The sequence below is a fragment of the Mandrillus leucophaeus genome, unplaced genomic scaffold, assembly GCF_000951045.1.
Source record: "Mandrillus leucophaeus isolate KB7577 unplaced genomic scaffold, Mleu.le_1.0 Scaffold35, whole genome shotgun sequence".
Taxonomy (NCBI): domain Eukaryota; kingdom Metazoa; phylum Chordata; class Mammalia; order Primates; family Cercopithecidae; genus Mandrillus; species Mandrillus leucophaeus.
Genome location: NW_012103698.1, coordinates 2769513 through 2788558, shown reverse-complemented (window position 1 = coordinate 2788558; position 19046 = coordinate 2769513). Strand labels below are relative to the sequence as shown.

At 41.2% G+C, this 19046-nt stretch overlaps 1 protein-coding gene across 1 annotated transcript in view; it reads right to left on the bottom strand.

Annotated features, from left to right (window-relative positions):
• The window catches only part of INO80 (INO80 complex subunit), a 141870-nt gene that overhangs the window by 68979 nt on the left and 53845 nt on the right, over positions 1-19046 (bottom strand). The window contains exons 15-23 of the mRNA XM_011989304.1: positions 14056-14115; positions 12855-12997; positions 10832-10916; positions 9116-9233; positions 7818-7903; positions 3817-3984; positions 3165-3298; positions 2086-2150; positions 1287-1380 (exon numbers count right to left, since the gene is read on the bottom strand). Coding sequence (XP_011844694.1) covers positions 1287-1380; positions 2086-2150; positions 3165-3298; positions 3817-3984; positions 7818-7903; positions 9116-9233; positions 10832-10916; positions 12855-12997; positions 14056-14115 — 953 coding nt within the window. The remainder of the gene's footprint in view (positions 1-1286; positions 1381-2085; positions 2151-3164; positions 3299-3816; positions 3985-7817; positions 7904-9115; positions 9234-10831; positions 10917-12854; positions 12998-14055; positions 14116-19046) is intronic.

Genomic DNA, 19046 nt, shown 5'->3' with positions numbered 1-19046 from the left:
AAATTACGGGAGAAAAGCCTAAACAGTTTATATTTAAGGGGACTGTGTGTGTGTGTGTGTGTGTGTATACATATGTGTGTGGTGTGTGGTGTGGCGATGTGTGTGTGTGTGTGTGTGTTGTGTGTGTGTGTGTGTATTCTCATTCTGTTGCCTGGGCTGGGGTGCAGTGGCATGATTTAGGCTCACCGCAACCTCCGCTTCCTGGGTTCAAGCGATTCTCCCCCCTCAGCCTCCTGAGTAGCTAGAACAGGCCATTGGCACCATGACTGGCTAATTTTTGTATTTTTATTACAGACAGGGTTTCACCATGTTGGCCAGGCTGCTCTCAAACTCCTGACCTCAGGTGATCCACCTGCCTCAGCCTCCCATAGTGCTGGATTACAGGCATGACCACTGCGCCTGGCCTACTTAAGGTATATTATGAAGCATCATACAATTATTAAATGAGCAAAAGAAAGGTACAATTCACTTATGAATAACAAATTAGTCTGTTTGTTTGTTTTGCTTTGTTCTGAGATGGAGTCTCGCTCTGTTGTCCAGGCTGGAGTGCAGTGGAGCGATCTTGACTCACTGCAACCTTCGCCTCCCGGGTTCAAGCAATTCTCTTGCCTCAGCCTCCCGAGTAGCTGGGACTACAAGGGTGTACGACCACACCCAGCTAATTTTTGTATTTTTGGTAGAGATGGGGTTTCACCATGTTAGCCAGGCTAGTCTTGAACTCCTGACCTTAAGTGATCCACCCGCCTTGGCCCCCCAAAGTGCTGGGATTACAAGTGTGAGCCACTGCACCTGGGCCTGGCGAACAAACTTTATTCTTTTTTTTTTATACGGAATTTTGCTCTTGTTGCCTCAACTGATCCTGGCTGGCCTCAACTGATCCAGGCTGGAGTGCAATGGTACAATCTCAGCTCACCGCAACCTCCACCTCCCAGGTTCAAGCAATTCTCCTGCCTCAGCCTTCTGAGTTGCTGGGATTACAGATATGCACCACCATGTCCAGTTAATTTTGTATTTTTTAGAGATGGGGTTTCTCCATGTTGGTCAGGCTGGTCTCGAACTGCCAACCTCGGGTGATCCAACCACCTCCGTCTCCCAAAGTGCTGGGATTACAGGCATGAGCCACCGCGCCTGGCCTACAAACTTCATTCTTAACAAAAGAAAATTAACGACAAGTTCCCTAAGATGATTTAATATTAAATATTTAATTCCACAGTATTCCTAACTGCTCTCTTATCAAACATTTATTCCTAACTGCTCTCTTATCAAACAATAAGCAAACCTCTCACCTGGCCAAAAGTCCCTGAAGCATAAGGTTTGCCATTTCTGCCGGAGATATATCAATAAAGCGAAGGAAAGAGAAACAGCTTTCTTCATTAATACCTGAAATAGAAAAGACAATTTGAAACCCAACAGCAAACCAAGAGACGATGCTCAATTAAAGCCTGCTCAACTGCTGAGTTCTGACTTAAGAACAAAACACTATTTTAAAGGTTCTGATCTAGCCACTTTGGTGGAAGTTAGGGTGCCATACCTTTATACTACAATTATAGATAAGGGAGGCAGGCCTATGAGATACGGCATATATGGACCAGACTAGAGATGGCTCCTATGTTACCTTTGGGATTTTTGGATGCTTGCCTAAATGGCTTCTCTTTGTCCAATGCCACGAAAAAGATAAGGACAGGACAGGGGTGAAAGGTCCTGAACCTTGGCCTTAATATTTTGGACAATGCGCAAAGTTGAGTAGCTTCCTTTCCTTAGGCTAAGACGGATGGAAGTCTCATTAATGAGAGACTCCAGCACTGACTTTGTCAAGTTTCAAGGGCAAGAAATTCTTGAAAGGCAGGTATAAAATAAAGACAGAAAGTCAATAATACTATTTTCTACTTCTTCCTCTCATAGCTACAAATCACAGAGCCTATAAAGATAACTAATTTCCTTAATTAAATCTTACCAAGATTTTATAAATAAAGGCCTACCATATAGGCAAAACTAATACTCGTTCTAAATCAGTCTCTCAGCAAAATAAAGAGCATCCTGGTAAAACCCTGACAAACCTCCTTTCCCAAAGATCAAAACACCTACCTTTTCTATGAAAGAGAGACTGCTGGATATAGTCTGGTGCAAATGGAGAAAGAACCCTTAACCACCTGCAAAGTAAGTAAATAAAATAAAGCCAAACCCAAATATAAATAATGGAAAGTTAACTAGACTAGAGGCTCCATACCAAGTAAAACCTTTTAGTTTTGGAATTATTTTCACTTTTAAGAAGTTTCTTGCAACATTACCAAGCAAAAATCATAGCATACATGTCAAAAAATACAAAGTATTTAATGACAGTGTAAGAAGATAATACAAGTTAAAAGTAGTCTCAATTTATTTCAGTGAATCACAATTCTAGTGCCCTAAGGCATCGTATACTATATTAAACAAAAAAGCAATATAGCTCTGGCCTGTTTCCCCCTGCTCAAGTTAAATATTAACCTGGAGCTACAAATAACTCATAAAGTAAAATCCAAGAAATGTGTTTCAATTTCAGTTTCATTAAACTAAATACTGGTGATGAGTTTCTCTACAAAAGAGCTTTCTAAATCCATGGTTCTCAAATGCTGATATGCAGAAAAAAACCCTGGGAACTTGTTTAAAAATTCAGAAGCCAGGGCCATAATAACTCACAGGTGTGGAATGGACCACACATCTATTTTCCAAATGGAAGTCGTCTCTAGTGTATCACCTTAACAACCACTTTAAACTTTATTAAATTTATCATTGCCGACTCTGAGAAAAAGGTAAATATAATTAACTTACAATACAATCAGTTCACCCACAAGTGCAATTCCAAATGTAAAGTAAGCCATCACAAACCAATTTCAGCAATGGGGCATAGATATGCATGCTGGCTGCAAGTATATTATTTACAAATCCGTGCACATTCCTGATTCAAAGAAGAACCAGAAGTGACTAGTGCCTTTAAGGCTACCTAGTTGAAGATTTAACAGTGCTCAAATTCCTTCCATAAGATCCCTCAACAAATAGTTGTCCACCCTTTACTTAAATGCCTCATTCTTGGAGATCTCATATACTCTCCATTATATTTATCTGCTAAGCAATAAAACTGTAAATTATAAAACACTAAGAGCGAACAGATAGTAATACTTCCCTACCTGTCTCGTGAATGATTGAAGACCCTGATCTGTCCATGACGGTAGATAAACTTTGAAATGTGGTATGGCTTTAGGGAAATATGAAATGGAGACCAAGTTTCTTGTCGTTCAAATAACTCTGGGTGATTACACACCTAAAAGGAAGGGAAATGGTAAGACAATATTACCACATGCAGACATCTTTATACGTAATGATAGGGGATCCCAAATCCCAAATGTTTACCTTTGGGAATGGATACTTTCCCATTTTCATCTCATTAACAGCCTTTGTTTATCTGACATCAAGGATAGACTGTTTTTCTTGAAGTGGGTTATAAAGACAACTTCAAGGCCAGGCGCAGTGGCTCACCCAGCACTTCGAGAGGCCGAGGTGGGTGGATCACTTGAGGCCAAGAGTTTGAGACCAACATGGGGAAGCCTCATCTCTACTAAAAATACAAAAATTAGCCAGGCATGGTGGCAGGCTCCCATAGTTTCAGCTCCTTGGGAGGCTGAGGCAGAAGAATCACCTGAACCTGGGAGCCAGAGGTTGCAGTGAGCCAAGATCGCGCCATTGCACTCCAGCCTGGGCGACAGAGCTAGACGACTCTATCTCAAAAAACCCCAAAAAACAAAAAAACAAAACTTCAAGGCAACTGACCTAAGTTCTTACCTTCCTAAACTGCATGACCAGATTCATGAGGCTGCTGGTGGTGTTCTGTGCTTGTTGGGTAGAGCCCATAGAAGACTGCAATAAATCCTCAATGGAAATTTTGTTCTTTAATGCCTGATATAACAGTTTCTGTCGGCTGGTCAGTTGGCAATACATTAGAATCTCAATCTAAAAATCAATAAGAACATTTATATTTGGAAAATAGTTTCTAAGAAAATTCAGCATCAGCTTAAAGTTGAAAACACACACAAACCATTATTATGATTGAGAATAAACATATGTGAACTCAGTATCCCTATAAACCTGTGAATTGGACAACCATTTAGAAAACATGTATATTCCTCAGCCCTCTTCTCTTCACCACTCATTCCATTTGCTTTCCCTGGGCAATTTCTTCCACTTCTAACAGTGCCAACTAGCAGTCATCACAGTAACATACAAAAATATATTCCCAAACATACCCAGGCAGTACCTGCAACTACTAACTCTAAGAGTACCACTCAGTCTGCAGCAATTGCATACGTGATGTGTCAGAAAAACAGTTCTTTTTTCCACAATTTACTAAATTGGTGAATAGCATTACCATTCCATCAGTTGGGAAAGACAAACTTAATTCACTTCTGAATGCTCTCTGACACCCCGTGTTCTAGTATTTCCTAAATCCTTCAATTCAGCTTGGAAATCTACCACCCTTTCTAATCACACCCATTGCCTGCTGCTGGCCCTCATCTGATATAGTATAGACTGATAATATTTTGCAGTCTTCCTGCCTCCAGTTTCTTCTGGTTGTGATATACATTCCACATATAGCTCATAAAGGAATTCAACTGCTAAAAAATCTTCAATGTGCATTTCTGCCTATAGTAAAATGTTGAAACTTCTCATCTCGGCAAAGAAAGCCGCCAATAATCAGGCCGGGTGCAGTGGCTCACGCCTGTAATCCCAGCACTTTGGGAGGCTGAGGTGGGCAGATCACAGGTTAGGAGTTCAAGACCAGCCTGGCCAACACAGTGAAACTCCGTCTCTACTAAATACAAAAATTAGTCGGGTGTGGTAGCATGAGCCTGTAATCCTACCTACCCAGGAGGCTGAGGCAGGAGAATCACTTGAACCCGGGAGGCAGAGGTTGCAGTGAGCCGAGATTGCACCACTGCACTCCAGCCTGGGCAACAGAGCGAGGCTCCATCTCCAAAAAAAAAAAAAAAGTTCTCCCATAATCTAACCTACCTACCTTACTGTCTGAGTTTCTCGTCATCATAACCTCCTCACATACCACTTAGTCACTTAACCACAATTATCTGAAAGTTAGCCAAAACAGGCTGCATATTTGAATGTTACTCTATCTTTGCTCATGCTGCCCTTGTTGCCTAGCCCCCCATTCCCACCATATTTTCCTAGTAAATGCCAACTTATCATTTGAAACTTGGCTCACATGTCATCTTTGCTTTAATGCCCTAACTTTCCCTAACAAAACTATAATAAGATAGAAAACACTAAATTATGTTGAAGAAACACATACTATACACAGTGGTTAAGCACCATACTAGATCTTCAGATCACCTCCCTATGTACAACTAAACAACAATTATGAACTAGCTGGGTGCAGTGACTCACACCTGTAATCCCAGCACTTTGGGAGGCCAAGGCAGGAGAATTGCTTGAGTCAAGGAGTTCTGAGACCAGCCTGGGCAACACAGTGAAGACCCTGACTCTACAAAAATTGAAAAATAAAAAATCAGGGCCGGATGTGGTGGTTCATGCCTGTAATCCCAGCACTTCGGGAGGCCGAGGCGGGTGGATCATGAGGTCAAGAGATCGAGACCATCCTGGCCAACCAACATGGTGAAACACCATCTCCACTAAAAATACAAAAATTAGCTGGGCACAGTGGTGCACACCTGTAGTCCCAGCTACTTGGGAGGCTGAGGCAGGAGAGTTGCTTGAACCAGGCAGACGGAGGTTGCAGTGGGCCGAGATCGTGCCACTGTACTCCAGCCTGGTTGACAGAGCAAGACTCAGTCTCAAAAAAATAATAAATAAATAAATAATTAGCCAGGCATGGTGGTGTGTACCTATAGTACCATCTACTAGGGAGGCTGAAAAGGTACAGTTCCACTCCTCTCTTTGAAGTGTATATACATACAATCCCTGATTTTTTAAGTCCAGCACGGTGGCTCATGCTTATAGTCCTAGCACTCTGGGAGGTTGAGGTGGGAGGATTGCTGGAGTCCAGACTAGCTTAGGCAACATAGCAAGATCCTGTCTCTATAAAAAAATGAAAAATTAGCCAGGTGTGGTGGTGTACACCTGTAGACCCAGCTACTAGGGAGGCTGAGGTGGGAGGATTGCTTGAGCCAAGGAGGTCAAGGCTGAAGTGAGCCATGATTGCACCACTGCAGTCCACCATGGGTGACAGAGCGAGCCCTTGTCTTACAAAAAAAAAAAAAATTACAAGGGGGAAAAAAGAAGGGAGGGATTAAAAGATACTAAGAGGGGCCGGGCGCGGTGGCTCAAGCCTGTAATCCCAGCACTTTGGGAGGCCGAGACGGGCGGATCACGAGGTCAGGAGATCGAGACCTCCTGGCTAACACGGTGAAACCCCATCTCTACTAAAAAATACAAAAAACTAGCCGGGCGAAGTGGCGGGCGCCTGTGGTCCCAGCTACTCGGGAGGCTGAGGCAGGAGAATGGCGTAAACCCGGGAGGCGGAGCTTGCAGTGAGCTGAGATCCGGCCACTGCACTCCAGCCTGGGCGACAGAGCCAGACTCAGTCTCAAAAAAAAAAAAAAAAAAAGATACTAAGAGGTCGGGCACAGTAGCTCACACCTATAATCCCAGCACTTTCAGAGGCTCAGGCAGGTGAATCCCTTGAACTCAGGAGTTTGAGACCAGCATGGGCAACATGACAAACTGGTCACTACAAAAAATAAAAAAAAATACAAAAATTAGCCAGGTGTTGTGGCACACACCTGTAGTCCCAGCTACATGGGAGGCTGACAGGGGAGGATCACTGGAGCCCAGGTGGTCAAGGCAACAGTAAACCAAGATTGTGCCACTGCACTCCAGTGTGGGTGAAGGAGTAAGACCCTGCCTCAAAAGAAACAACAAACCAGATACTGAGAGACAGACCATCCAAATGCTATGTGTGGACCTTGCTTGTATCCTTATTCTGACAAATTCTTTTTTTTTTTTTTTTTAAGATAGAGTCTCGTTCTGTCGCACAGGCTGGAGTGCAGTGGCGTGATTTTGGCTCACTGCAAGCTCCGCCTCCTGGGTTCATGCCTTTCTCCTGTCTCAGCCTCTCGAGAAGCTGAGACTACAAGCTCCTGCCACCACGACTGGCTAATTTTTTGTACTTTTAGTAGAGACAGGGTTTCACCATGTTAACCAGGATGGTCTCGATTTCCTGACCTCATGATCCGCCTGCCTCGGCCTCCCAAAGTGCTGGGATTACAGGCGTGAGCCACTGCACCTGGCTACAAAATTAATTCTTTGAAGAAGAGAGACAGACACACAAAGACAACTGGAGATATCTGAACACTGACTAGATATGTGATGCTATCATGGAATTGGTCTTTTGAAATGGGTGTGATAATGGCATGCAGTTAGGCAGTATTTTAAAAAACTGAATCTTTTAGAAATACACATGAAAACACTTTATAAACAAATAATCATTTATAAAACATCCGGATTTGCTTTTGAATGAGAGGTAGAGTTAATGATTATTGTAATGGAACAATGGGTCAAGGGGATTCATTACACTATCTTTCTACTTTTGTAATGTTTCAAATTCTCTAGTAAAAAGCATTAAAAGAAAAAGAAAAAAAGATGTTATTTTCCTCAATTATTTGCCTCATTTTAAGTTCTCTTTGATCCATGCAAATTTAAACCTCTTCCTTCAAGCAAACTTTCCAACTAAACATATACCAACAAATTTCTCCCCCTGGAATCTTAAGTTGGTGCCTAATGATGCTTAAACACATGAGGTCTTCTTTACTCACCTTGTCAGATAATTCATTTTCCACATCTTTCTTGATTCTCCTCAGCATAAATGGCTTCAAAATCATGTGTAAGCGAGAAAGTTGATCTGAAATGCCAGGAGGCCCCCAAATAATACATTATACTGATTTCACAAAAACAACAGAAACAAATACCACATTCATCTCTCACTGAACTCTTCAAAAATCCTTTGGCTCAATGATTCTCTGAAAGTAGACTGAAACTTTTCCCCAAGTAGGAAAGCAAGGAATTTTAACTTTCTGTACCATCTTGCTATAGTCAACAGGGTAAATGTATTAGGCTCTATTTTCATTAGAATTCATTTTTACGTTTTAGGGACACTTTACCAATAATAGGGTTATAAGTATAATAAAAATTACCTGGGACTGTCAGTGTTCCCCAAAAATTACCTTTCAAGAGATGTCAGTAAATTAACAACTTGTAGTGTAAAACCACATAAGGACTTTTCTAATAGTGAGCAAGCTCATGTCTGTGTAATAAACACTCTAGAATGCTCTTAAAATCAGAGAGATATTATTCAACAAGATCAAAAGTATTGATAAAGCTAAAAATACTCACAACGGAAACAAATTCTAAGACAGAGAGAAAAATAACAAAATGACCCTTCTAATATTTGCTGTTTTTATCATAGGAAAAAAGCCTTGACCCATTACACAAACAATTAAATATGAATTTTTCTTTTGAGATGGAGTCTTGCTCTGTCACCCAGGCTGGAGTGCAATGATGCAATCTCGGCTCACTGCAACCTCCACCGCTCCCAGGTTCAAGCGATTCACCTACCTCAGCCTCCCGTGTAGCTGGGATTATAGGCACCTGCCATCATCATGCCCGGCTAATTTTTGTATTTTTGTAGAGATAGGGTTTTACCATGTTGGCTGGGCTGGTTTTAAACTCCTGACCTAAGGTGATCTGCCCACCTCAGCCTCCCAAAGTGCTGGGATTACTGGTGTGAGCCACCATGCCTGGCCAATATGAATTTTCCAAGATCTAAATGGGAAACGTGAATTCTGCAAGCTAAAATATAGCACTTTATGAATCAAGCCTGATCTGCCTTGATTAGACAAGACTATAGTAGTAATCATCTAAATTAATTCTTTTTTGACTGTTAAATACGCACAAAAAATGTAAGCATTTTATAAGCAAAATATGTGGTTTTGTTTCCCTGATTTGTCTATGTATACTGAAAGAAAAATTCTTCAAATAAAATAAAATATGCAATTATGTGGTTGCCTATACTGATAGGTAGACAGAAAGAAAGCCAGTTCATAATAGTACTCACTCTCATCAATAGCGGATTTGTTTTCGGCATGGCTCTCAATGTCCTTGGAAAACCATTCATTAAATTCTTCATGTGAATCAAATAATGTTGGCATAATGAAATGCAGCAGAGCCCAAAGCTGTAAACAAAGACACAAATGAAATAGCTATAAAGCAACAAAATGACAGTGTGTAAGGATGTATTAGGGTAGACAGAGAGAGATAACTGCAGGTGTATTCGTGTGTAAGTGCCTAGATCCATGTGTACGTGTAAGTGAAAGACAGAGAATGAATGAATTCAACTACATGCTTGCCTCATCAACCCTAATTTTATTAGGTGCTGTAGCAAAGTGTGATTATTTTTCAATTAATTTCAAACTAAAAGTTTGAAAGTGAAAGTCATGCTCAGATTTTGCAATGGAATAGTTTTAACGATCTTCTTATAAAAATCTATCCCATAGGCCGGGCGCGGTGGCTCAAGCCTGTAATCCCAGCACTTTGGGAGGCCGAGATGGGCGGATCACGAGGTCAGGAGATCGAGACCATCCTGGCTGACACGGTGAAACCCCGTCTCTACTAAAAAATACAAAAACTTAGCCGGGCGAGGTGGCGGGCGCCTGTAGTCCCAGCTACTCGGGAGGCTGAGGCAGGAGAATGGCGTAAACTGGGGAGGTGGAGCTTGCAGTGAGCTGAGATCCGGCCACTGCACTCCAGCCTGGGCGACAGAGCGAAAAAAAAAAAAAAAAAAAAAAAAAAAAAAAATCTATCCCATAATTCAACACAACCTGAGGTATGATAACTTGCTACTAATAATCCCAGATTAGGGGTTAGAAAAACATGGCCTGTCGGGCCAAGTCTGGTCTACCACTATTTTAAATCAAGTTTTATTGAAATATAGCCATGGCCATTCACTTGTATGTATTGTCTCTGGCTACTATACTAAACAAGCAAAGTTGAGTAGCTGCAACCATGGTTGTGTGGCCTGCAAACTCTATAAAACATGTACTATCTGCCAGTTTCTATGAAGTTTTCTTCTTTTTTTTGTTTTTGTTTTTTTTGAGATGCAGTCTCACTCTGTTGCTCAGGCTGGAGTACGGTGGCATGATCTCAGCTCATTGCAACTTTGACCTGAGGATTCAAGCAATCACCCCAACTCAGCCTCCTAAGTAGCTGGGACTGCAGGCATGCACCACTATGCTTGGCCAAGCTTGGCCAATTTTTTGATTTTTTTTTTTTTTGTAGAGTCGGGGTTTCCCCATGTTGCCCAGGCTGGTCTTGAACTGCTGGGTTCAAGGCATCCTCCCACTTCGACCTCCCAAGTTGTTAGGATTACAGGCATGAGCCACTGCACTCAGCCTCTACAAAGATTTCTGACCCTTATTCTAGATGATCAATTAACTCCCCCCAAAAATTTTAGCTCCCCTCTGCGTCAACAAATATTACATTTCAACTCTAGCAAAAACACGTCTCTGCGTTAAATGTTTACATTTTCTAATGTGGTCAGTATTCCTTACATAAATGCAAAAGAATACAGTAACTCATTGGCCTTATGCCAGAGAATAAGAAAACTGGAATGATGCCTAGGCCTGAAAGATGAGTTGGGGCAAGTCTTTTATGTGGGGACTATAATTTACACAAAGCAGTAGCACTGCAGGGGAATGGGTAAAGAATTCTATGCTCTGCTGGAATCCTTCTGTTTTATGAAGATATAAAACCTGGGACCTGGACTAGTGCCTACCTCTGCCATGGTGTTCTGAATTGGGGTCCCGGTTAGCAAAAGACGATTCCGACACTGGAACTGTAAGAGGATCTTCCAACGAACGCTGTTTAATAAAATAAGTTACAAATTCATGTTAGCAACAAATCATTCTTTAATTATCCTACTGAGACCCCATATTGACAAAAATGCCTTCCAAAAAACTAACATTCAGAATCAAGTACTCCATCATGTATTCAACTGAAAAACATTATTCAACAAAGCTGAAAACAGGAAACTTCCAAGGGAAATGACTCCTCTCTACTGAAAACATGGTATTTGGATTCAGAAAAAATAGCCTCAAATAGGCAGAGTTGGATCATTTCTGGCTTTATAAACTCTTCCATTATCTTTAGTCAGTTTTGCTGATATAAGTCATCTAATTAGAAAGTACATATCTGTAGTATAAAGTGTTAAAATTATTAATCTGTACACTTCCAGTATGAGTTTGGAGGGAGCAGTTATGAGGAGTGTTGTGTGAGAAGAAAACGTAAAATGAGTCTTCGTTGCTCCTGGCCAAAGGCATATGCTCCTTCGAACAACTGCGGTATGCCAGGCATGGCAGCTCATGTCTGTACTCCCAGCACTTTGGGAGGCTTGAGTCCAGAAGTTCAAGACCAACCTGTGCAGCATGGATAAACCCCGTCTCTACTATAAATACAAAAAATCAGCTCAGCATGGTGGCACACACCTATAGTCCCAGCTCTGAGACTGAGATGAGAGGATCATTTGAGACAGGGAGGTCGAAGCTGCAGTGAGCCCCAACTGTGCCATTGTACCACTCCATCCTGGGCAACAGAGCAAGACCCTGTTCCCTGTCTCAAAAAAAAAAAAAAAGATTGCTGTAGGAAGTAATACCTTTCCGAGGATAGAAAGTTCCACAGAAGGGCAGGTACAGTGGCTCATGCCTGTAATCCCAGCACTTTGGGAGGCAGAGGCAGGTGGATAACCTGAGGTCAGGAGTTCGAGACCCAAAATGGCAAAACCCCGTCTCTACTAAAAATAACAAAAATTAGCAGAGCATGGTGGCAAGCACTTGTAATCCCAGCTACTCAGGAGGCTGGGGCAGGAGAATTGCTTGAATTTGGGAGGTGGAGGTTGCAGTGAGCCGAGACTGCGCCACTGCACTCCAGCGTGGGTAACAAGAGCGAAACTACGTCTCAAAAAAAAAAAAAAGAAAGAAAGAAAGAAAAGAAAAGAAAAAAGAAAGTTCTGCAGAAAATATCATCCAGCCAGTTAACACAGACCTCTAATAAAGTTCTAAGGACTCACCAAGAGTTAATAAAAAATACATCAAAGCCAAGGTTTAATATCACCAAATAACACTTTTTTTTTACTTTGGGACTTCAAAGGTATTGGAATATTTTAAACACATGACTTAAAATAAAAGGATTCTGAGAGATCTGAAAACCATCCAGGGACTCAGATAATCTACATAAAACAAACAGAGCATCCAATCCACATAACCTAACATTCTACTTCCTACTTAGAACTCCTGTCTAAAATAATATCTTAAAGCAAGGGCAGAGACTCCCTCCTCTACAGAAATTTTCCCTGAAGAGATGACCTGTAAAAATGTCACCTTCTTGAATAGGGAGATAAAAGTTGAGAAAAGTCTTCGTATTCTTGGCATTAACATTTGTGCTCCATGAAAAAATTAAAAAAGGGAATTTCTGTCTTCTGATCAGGTACATGACTGATGCAGAGATCATGTCACGTCTGATTTAAAACCTCTCATATATTGGACAGGTGGCTCATCCCTGTAATCCCAACACTTGGGGAGGCCGATGCAAGAGGATCGCTTGAAGCCAGGAGTTCAAGACTAGCCTGGGCAGCAAAGCGAGACCTTGTCTCTACAAAAAAAATAAAATAAAACTTCTCATATCTTCATTCATATACACAAGTCTATGCGTGTGTGTGTGTGTGTGTGTGTCTGTGTCTGTGTCTATGTGTGTGTGTATACTTAACCCAATGCATTGAGTTTGGTTTCTGCTACTCATGTTACCTGGAACTACTCTTGAGCGCCTGAGCCTCATCCAGTACCATGTATTGCCACTTGACCCGCTGGAAATACTTTACATCCTGCACCACCAGCTGATAGCTGGTAATAACCACATGGAAGGGGGCATCCTGAGTGTAGAGGGTCTTCTGTAAATATAAAAGGGGAAGGGTGAAAAGAGAAACCTAATAATTCATAATAAGGAACTGATGTATGGACTGTTTTTCTAGGGCCGAAATGTTTAAGATAGCCCTGAAGATGTGCTTCTCCCATATGGTAGGGAGATGTGCAGTGAAGTGAACCATACTGTGGGGTTTTGTTTGTTTTACTATTGTTAAGATAGGGTCTCACTCCATTACCCACGTTAGAGTACAGCAGTGTGAACATGGTTCACTGCAAACATAACCTCCTGGGCTCTCGTGATCCTCCTGCCTTAGTCTCCCAAATAGCTGGGACTACAGGCATGCACCACCATGCCTGGCTAATTTATTTTATTTTATTTTACGTAGAGATGGGGTCTCACTATGTTACCCAGGCTGGTCTCAAACTCCTGGACTCAAGTGATCCTCCTGCCTCAGCCTCCCAAAATACTGGGATTATAAGCAAGAGCCACCATTCCCGGTCACTACTGTTTTTAAAGCAGTCACGTTTACCACAAACTAGGCTGAAAACTAGTCTTCAGTTTATTAAAGAAAAAAGTTCTGGCCAGGTGTGGTGGCTCACACCTGTAATCCCAGCACTTTGGGAGGCTGAGGCAGGAGGATCACTTAAGCCCAGGAGTTTGAGACCACTTTATGCAACAGGTTGAAACCACATCTCTACAAAAAATACAAAAATTAGCCAGGTGTGGTGTAGCAAGCCCATAGGGTGTGCTGTCTCCTGCTTGTAGTTCGGGAGGTTGAGGTGGGAGGACTGCTTGAGCCAGGGTGTCACGGCTACAGTGAACTGTGATCATGCCACTGCACTCCAGCCTGGGCAACAGAGTAAGACCTTGTCTCAAAAAAAAAGAGTCTTAATTAATCCTGGAAATCAAGTCCAGTTGATTGCCTACAATAGGAAAAGTACTGTATGAGAAAAATGGAAACTTGATCAGTGTCCAGAAATATATAATAAATAAGATTTTGTCTAAAAGAAATTATCCACATCGATTAGAGAAATAATGACTGCATGCACGGTATGTATGTATGCAGTTTAAGTAGAATGTTACCTGACTCCAGAACCTTCTGATGACTTTTCTATCATGAGGATTTCCCCAATATGGTAGCACCTAGAAAAAGGGCCGATATATACATTACTTTCTACTGATGATCTTAAAAGTATCACAACAAATATATAATTCAGAACGATTTAAAAAGAAACTAATAAAATGAGTATAGGAAGTCCTCTCCTGCCAATTGTGGAATAAGTGGTTTAACCAACCCTGTTGTCCAAATAAACACACACACACACACACAATTCATTTGTCTGAAGGCATAATACAGCTACTGAGATAGTGGGCAATTACAGAGGCCCAAATAAGAAAAGAATGGAAGCCCAGAGAGGTCAGCCTAGTATGTGGCATACTTTCTCACTGACAGTACCATTGCAATACAAAAGTTCTAGTTGAGAGGGTAAGAAACTGAGGACACATTTTCTAAAGAGATGTAAGACAGGCTGGGCATGGTGGCTCACGCCTATAATCCCAGCACTGTGGAAGGTCGAGGCGGGTGGATCACCTGAGGTCAGGAGTTGGAGACTAGCCTGGCCAACACGGTCAGACCCCGTCTCTACTAAAAATACAAAAATCAGCCAGGTGTGGTGGCATGTGCCTGTAATCCCAGCTACTAGGGAGGCTGAGGCAGGAGAATCGCTTGAACCTGGGAGGCAGTTGCAGTGAACAGAAATGATGCCATTGCACTCCAGGCAGGGGGAACAAGAGCAAGGCTTTGTCTTAAAAAAAAAAAAAAGATGTAAGACATAGAGAACAAAAATTGTAGTTCAAGGAAAAAGACTCTTGCAACCAGCCACATCCCTGGCTTTAAATTGGAATTCAAAGGCTACAAGGTAGTAGTTATAGTAAACCATACATAGACTTGCCTGAATAGATACCGACTCCCAGCCTCAGAACATCTGAATTCCTAACCAGATTAAGAAGGATTTGAATAATTTGCATCCCTACCAACCCCCAAAAAACTACTAGTGGCAGAAAAACATATAAATCCTCTCTAACATATAAATCCTCTCTAGAAGAAAACAGTAGTGAGAGCCCACACTTATCTCTATAGTTTTTCCTATACAATGTCTGGCATAGCATTAGAAAATAATCAGACATATAGAAAGACCATACCACATGACTGAAAGCCTACATGAAAGAAAGATAATGTACACAGAGGAAATTAAAATAATAAAAATGATAAAAACAGACTTTTGGCTGGGTGTGGTGGCTCATGCCTGTAATCCCAGCATTTTGGGTGACTGAGGATGGCAGATCACCTGAGCTGGGAGTTTCAGACCAGCCTGGGCAACGTGGTGAAACCCTGCTTCTACAAAAAATACAAAAGTTAGCTAGGTGTGGTGACACGCGCCTGCAGTCCCAGGAACTCATGAGTCTAAGGCAGAATTGCTTGAGCCTGGGAGAGGTTGCAGTGAGCCAAGATTGTGCCACTGTACTCCAGCCTGGGCAACAGAGCAAGACTTTGCCTCAAAAAAATAAATAAATAAATAAATAAAAGTTTAGGCCGGGCGTGGTGGCTCACACCTGTAATCCTAACACTTTGGGAGGCCAAAGCGGGTGGATCACGAGCTCAGGAGATCGAGACCTTCCTGGCCAACACGGTGAAACACCGTCTCTACTAAAAATAAAAAAATAAATAAATAAAATTAACTAGCTGGGAGTGGTGGCATGCACCTGTAGTCCCAACTATACGGGAGGCTGAGGCAGGAGAATCGCTTAAACCCGGGAGGTGGAAGTTGCAGTGAGCTGAGATCATGCTACCGCACTCCAGCCTGGGTGACAGAGTGAGACTGTGTCTCAAAAAACTAAATAAAATTTAAAAATTTAAAAATAAAAATAAAAAATACTTTTAAAAATGCTAATTTGTTAATGAAAAACAAGACAGAATTTCAGTGGTATGCTGTAAATTATAAAATAATCAAAGTGAATTTTTAGAACTGAAAAATAAAACTAAAATCTAGAAATTAATGGATGGAGCTAATGACAGATTAGATGCAGCTGAAGAGAAAATTAGTGAACTAGATGACAAGTCAGAAGATAATATCCAGATTAAAGCACAAAGAAACAAAAGAATGCAAGATTCAGCCTTTTTTCTGTGATGTTTCTAGATGTGGTTTTCTTTCTCTTTATCCCTGGACCTCATAGGGCTTCTTTAATCTGCAGACTGCTATTTTTTATTGTTTTGAAAAATTTCAGCCAAATGGAAGCAGAAGTATGCAGGAAGAAATGAAGATTAATAAAAACTGAATATATAATATGAAAATATCTAAACATAAAATATATAAGCAATAATAAAATGTCTCATGGGGTTTAAAATACTAAAAGTATATAAAACCTAGAGCATGTAAGTCTAGACACAAGGGAGGTAGGTTCAAGTATACCGAAGTCTTTATATTATCCAGAAAGTAGTAACTCTTAATTTATATATATTTCTTAAGTCAAGAAAGCAAGTTTCTCCCCTAGATTATCTACTAGAGAATAAAATAGGCCAAGTGTGGTGGCTCATGCCTGCAATCTCAGCACTTTGGAAGGCTGAGGCGGATGGATCACTTGAGGCCAAGAGTTCAAGACCAGCCGGGCCAACTCTGTCTCTAGTAAAAATACAAAAATTAGCTGGGCACAGAGGGTGCAGTGAGTGGAGATCACACCACTGCACTGAAATGTGGGGGACAGAGCGAGAGTTTGTCTCCAATAAAAAAACAAAAAGAATAAATATATGACTAGTGTTGTGGTTTGAACATCTCTCTAGAGGTTTATGTATTGGAAACTTAATCCTCAATGCAACAATAGTGAGAGGTGGGACCTTTCAGGGGGGTCATGGGGGCTTTGCCCACATGAATGAATTAATGCCATTATCACAGGAGTTCCCCTCACCCCTGGGCTCTTCTGCTCCTCTGCTTTCCAATCTGGGGTGATGTAACAAGAAGGCCCTTGTGAGATGAGGACTCCTCACTTTTTAACTTCTCAGGCCCTCTGGAATTGTAAGAAATAAATCTCTTTTCTTTATAAATTACCCAGTTTTCTGTGTTTTGTTATAGCAGCGCAAAACAAACTAAGACAAATAATAAGCTAAGACAGGGAGGGAGAGCAATAACATTTAATCAGTCCAAAAGGACGTAAGAAAGGAGAGAACCGAAAAACTGGGACATATTTCTCAGGATCTCCTGAGTGCTGTCATGGGCCAAAAACTGTTTTTAAATTAGGGCATGGTGGCTCATGCCTGTAATCCCAGCACTTTGGGAAGCCAAGGTGGGCAGATGACCTGAGGTCAGGAGTTCAAGATCAGCCTGGCCAACATGGTGAAAACCCTGTGTCTACTAAAAATACCAAAATTAGCTGGGCGTGGTGGTGGGCGCCTGTTATTCTAGCTACTCAGGAGGCTGAGGCAGGAGAATTGCTTGAACCTGGGAGGCAGAGTGAGCTGAGATCACGCCACTGCACTCCAACCTGGGCAACAAAGCCAGACTCCATTTCAAAAAAAAAAAAAAATTTTTTTTTAATTTAAAAATACGGAAAAAAGAAAAATTAAACAGGTGCCACAAGTAGAAAAACAATTAGTACGGCAGACTCAAACTCAGTATTTATCAGCATTTACATTAACAGCACAAATATTCCCAATAAGAGGCAAGAAATACACCTTAAGGTCAGGCACGGTGGCTCACGCCTATAATCCCAGCACTTTGGGAAGCTGAGGCGGGCGAATCACTTGAGGTCAGGAGTTAGAGACCAGTCTGGCCAACATGGTGAAACTCCATCTCTACTAAAAATACAAAAATTAGCCGCGCGTGGTGGCATGCGCCTGTAATCCCAGCTACTAGGGAGGCTGAGACAGGAGAACTGTTTGAACCCTGGAGATGGAGGTTGCAGTAAGCTGAGATCGTGCCACTGCACTCCAGCCTGGTGACAGACGAAGACTCCAACTCAAAAAAAGAATTACACCATAAATGATGTAAAATGATTAAAAATAAAAGGAAGAAAAAATGCCATGTAAAAACTAAGCAAAGATGTTCTCATATCCTGTATTCAGAAAAAAATTAACCAAAGAAAAACAGGTATCAGAAAATACAGACTTTCAGTCAAAAAGTCTTCAAAAGGAAAATTTCATAATAAAAGGTTCAGTTCACCAGAAAGATAAAATTATAAATTTGTATATATCTTACAGCCTCAAAATATATAAAGCAAAAATGGACAGAAGAGAAATGGACAAATCCATAATCATGGTATATTTTAATATACCCCTCTCAGTCAGTGACAGAATAGGCAGGCAAATCAGCAAAGACATGAAAGAGCTGGACAAGTTAACAAACTTTGACCTAAATCAACATATACGCAACACTGCAATGAATAAAGGCAGAACACCTATAATTTTCCAATACACAGAGGACATATAAAAACTGACAATATGCTGAGCCATAAAAACGAGGATTCAAATTTCAAAGCACTGAAGTCATAAAAAGTTTACTTTACCAGTGTGAATTTAAGGTATCAATTAATAAAAAACAAGACATCTAGACAATCCTCTACTGTTTGAAAATTATAAATTACACTTCTTATTTTTTAAAAGAGATAGGGTCTCACCCTGTTGCCTAGGCTGGAGTACAGTGGTGTGATCATAGCTCACTGTAGCCTTGAACTCCAGGGCTCAAGTTATCATCCCACCTAGAAATACACTTTTAAATAACCCATGGATCAAAAATGAACTTGCAATGGAAGTTAGAGATTATGATGAACTCAAAGATAATGTATATATGACACATCAAACCTTTGGATGGCTAAAGTCATGCTCAGAAAGCAATGAATATCCTTAAATGTACATATATTAGAAGCTGAAAATGAATACTCTAAGCTCCATCTCAACACATCAGATAAAGAAAAAAGCTGGCCGGGGGCGGCTAACATCTGTAATTCCAGCAGTTTGAGAGACCAAGGAGCATCGCTTGAGCTCAGGAATTCGAGACCAGCCTGGCCAACATGGGGAAACTCAG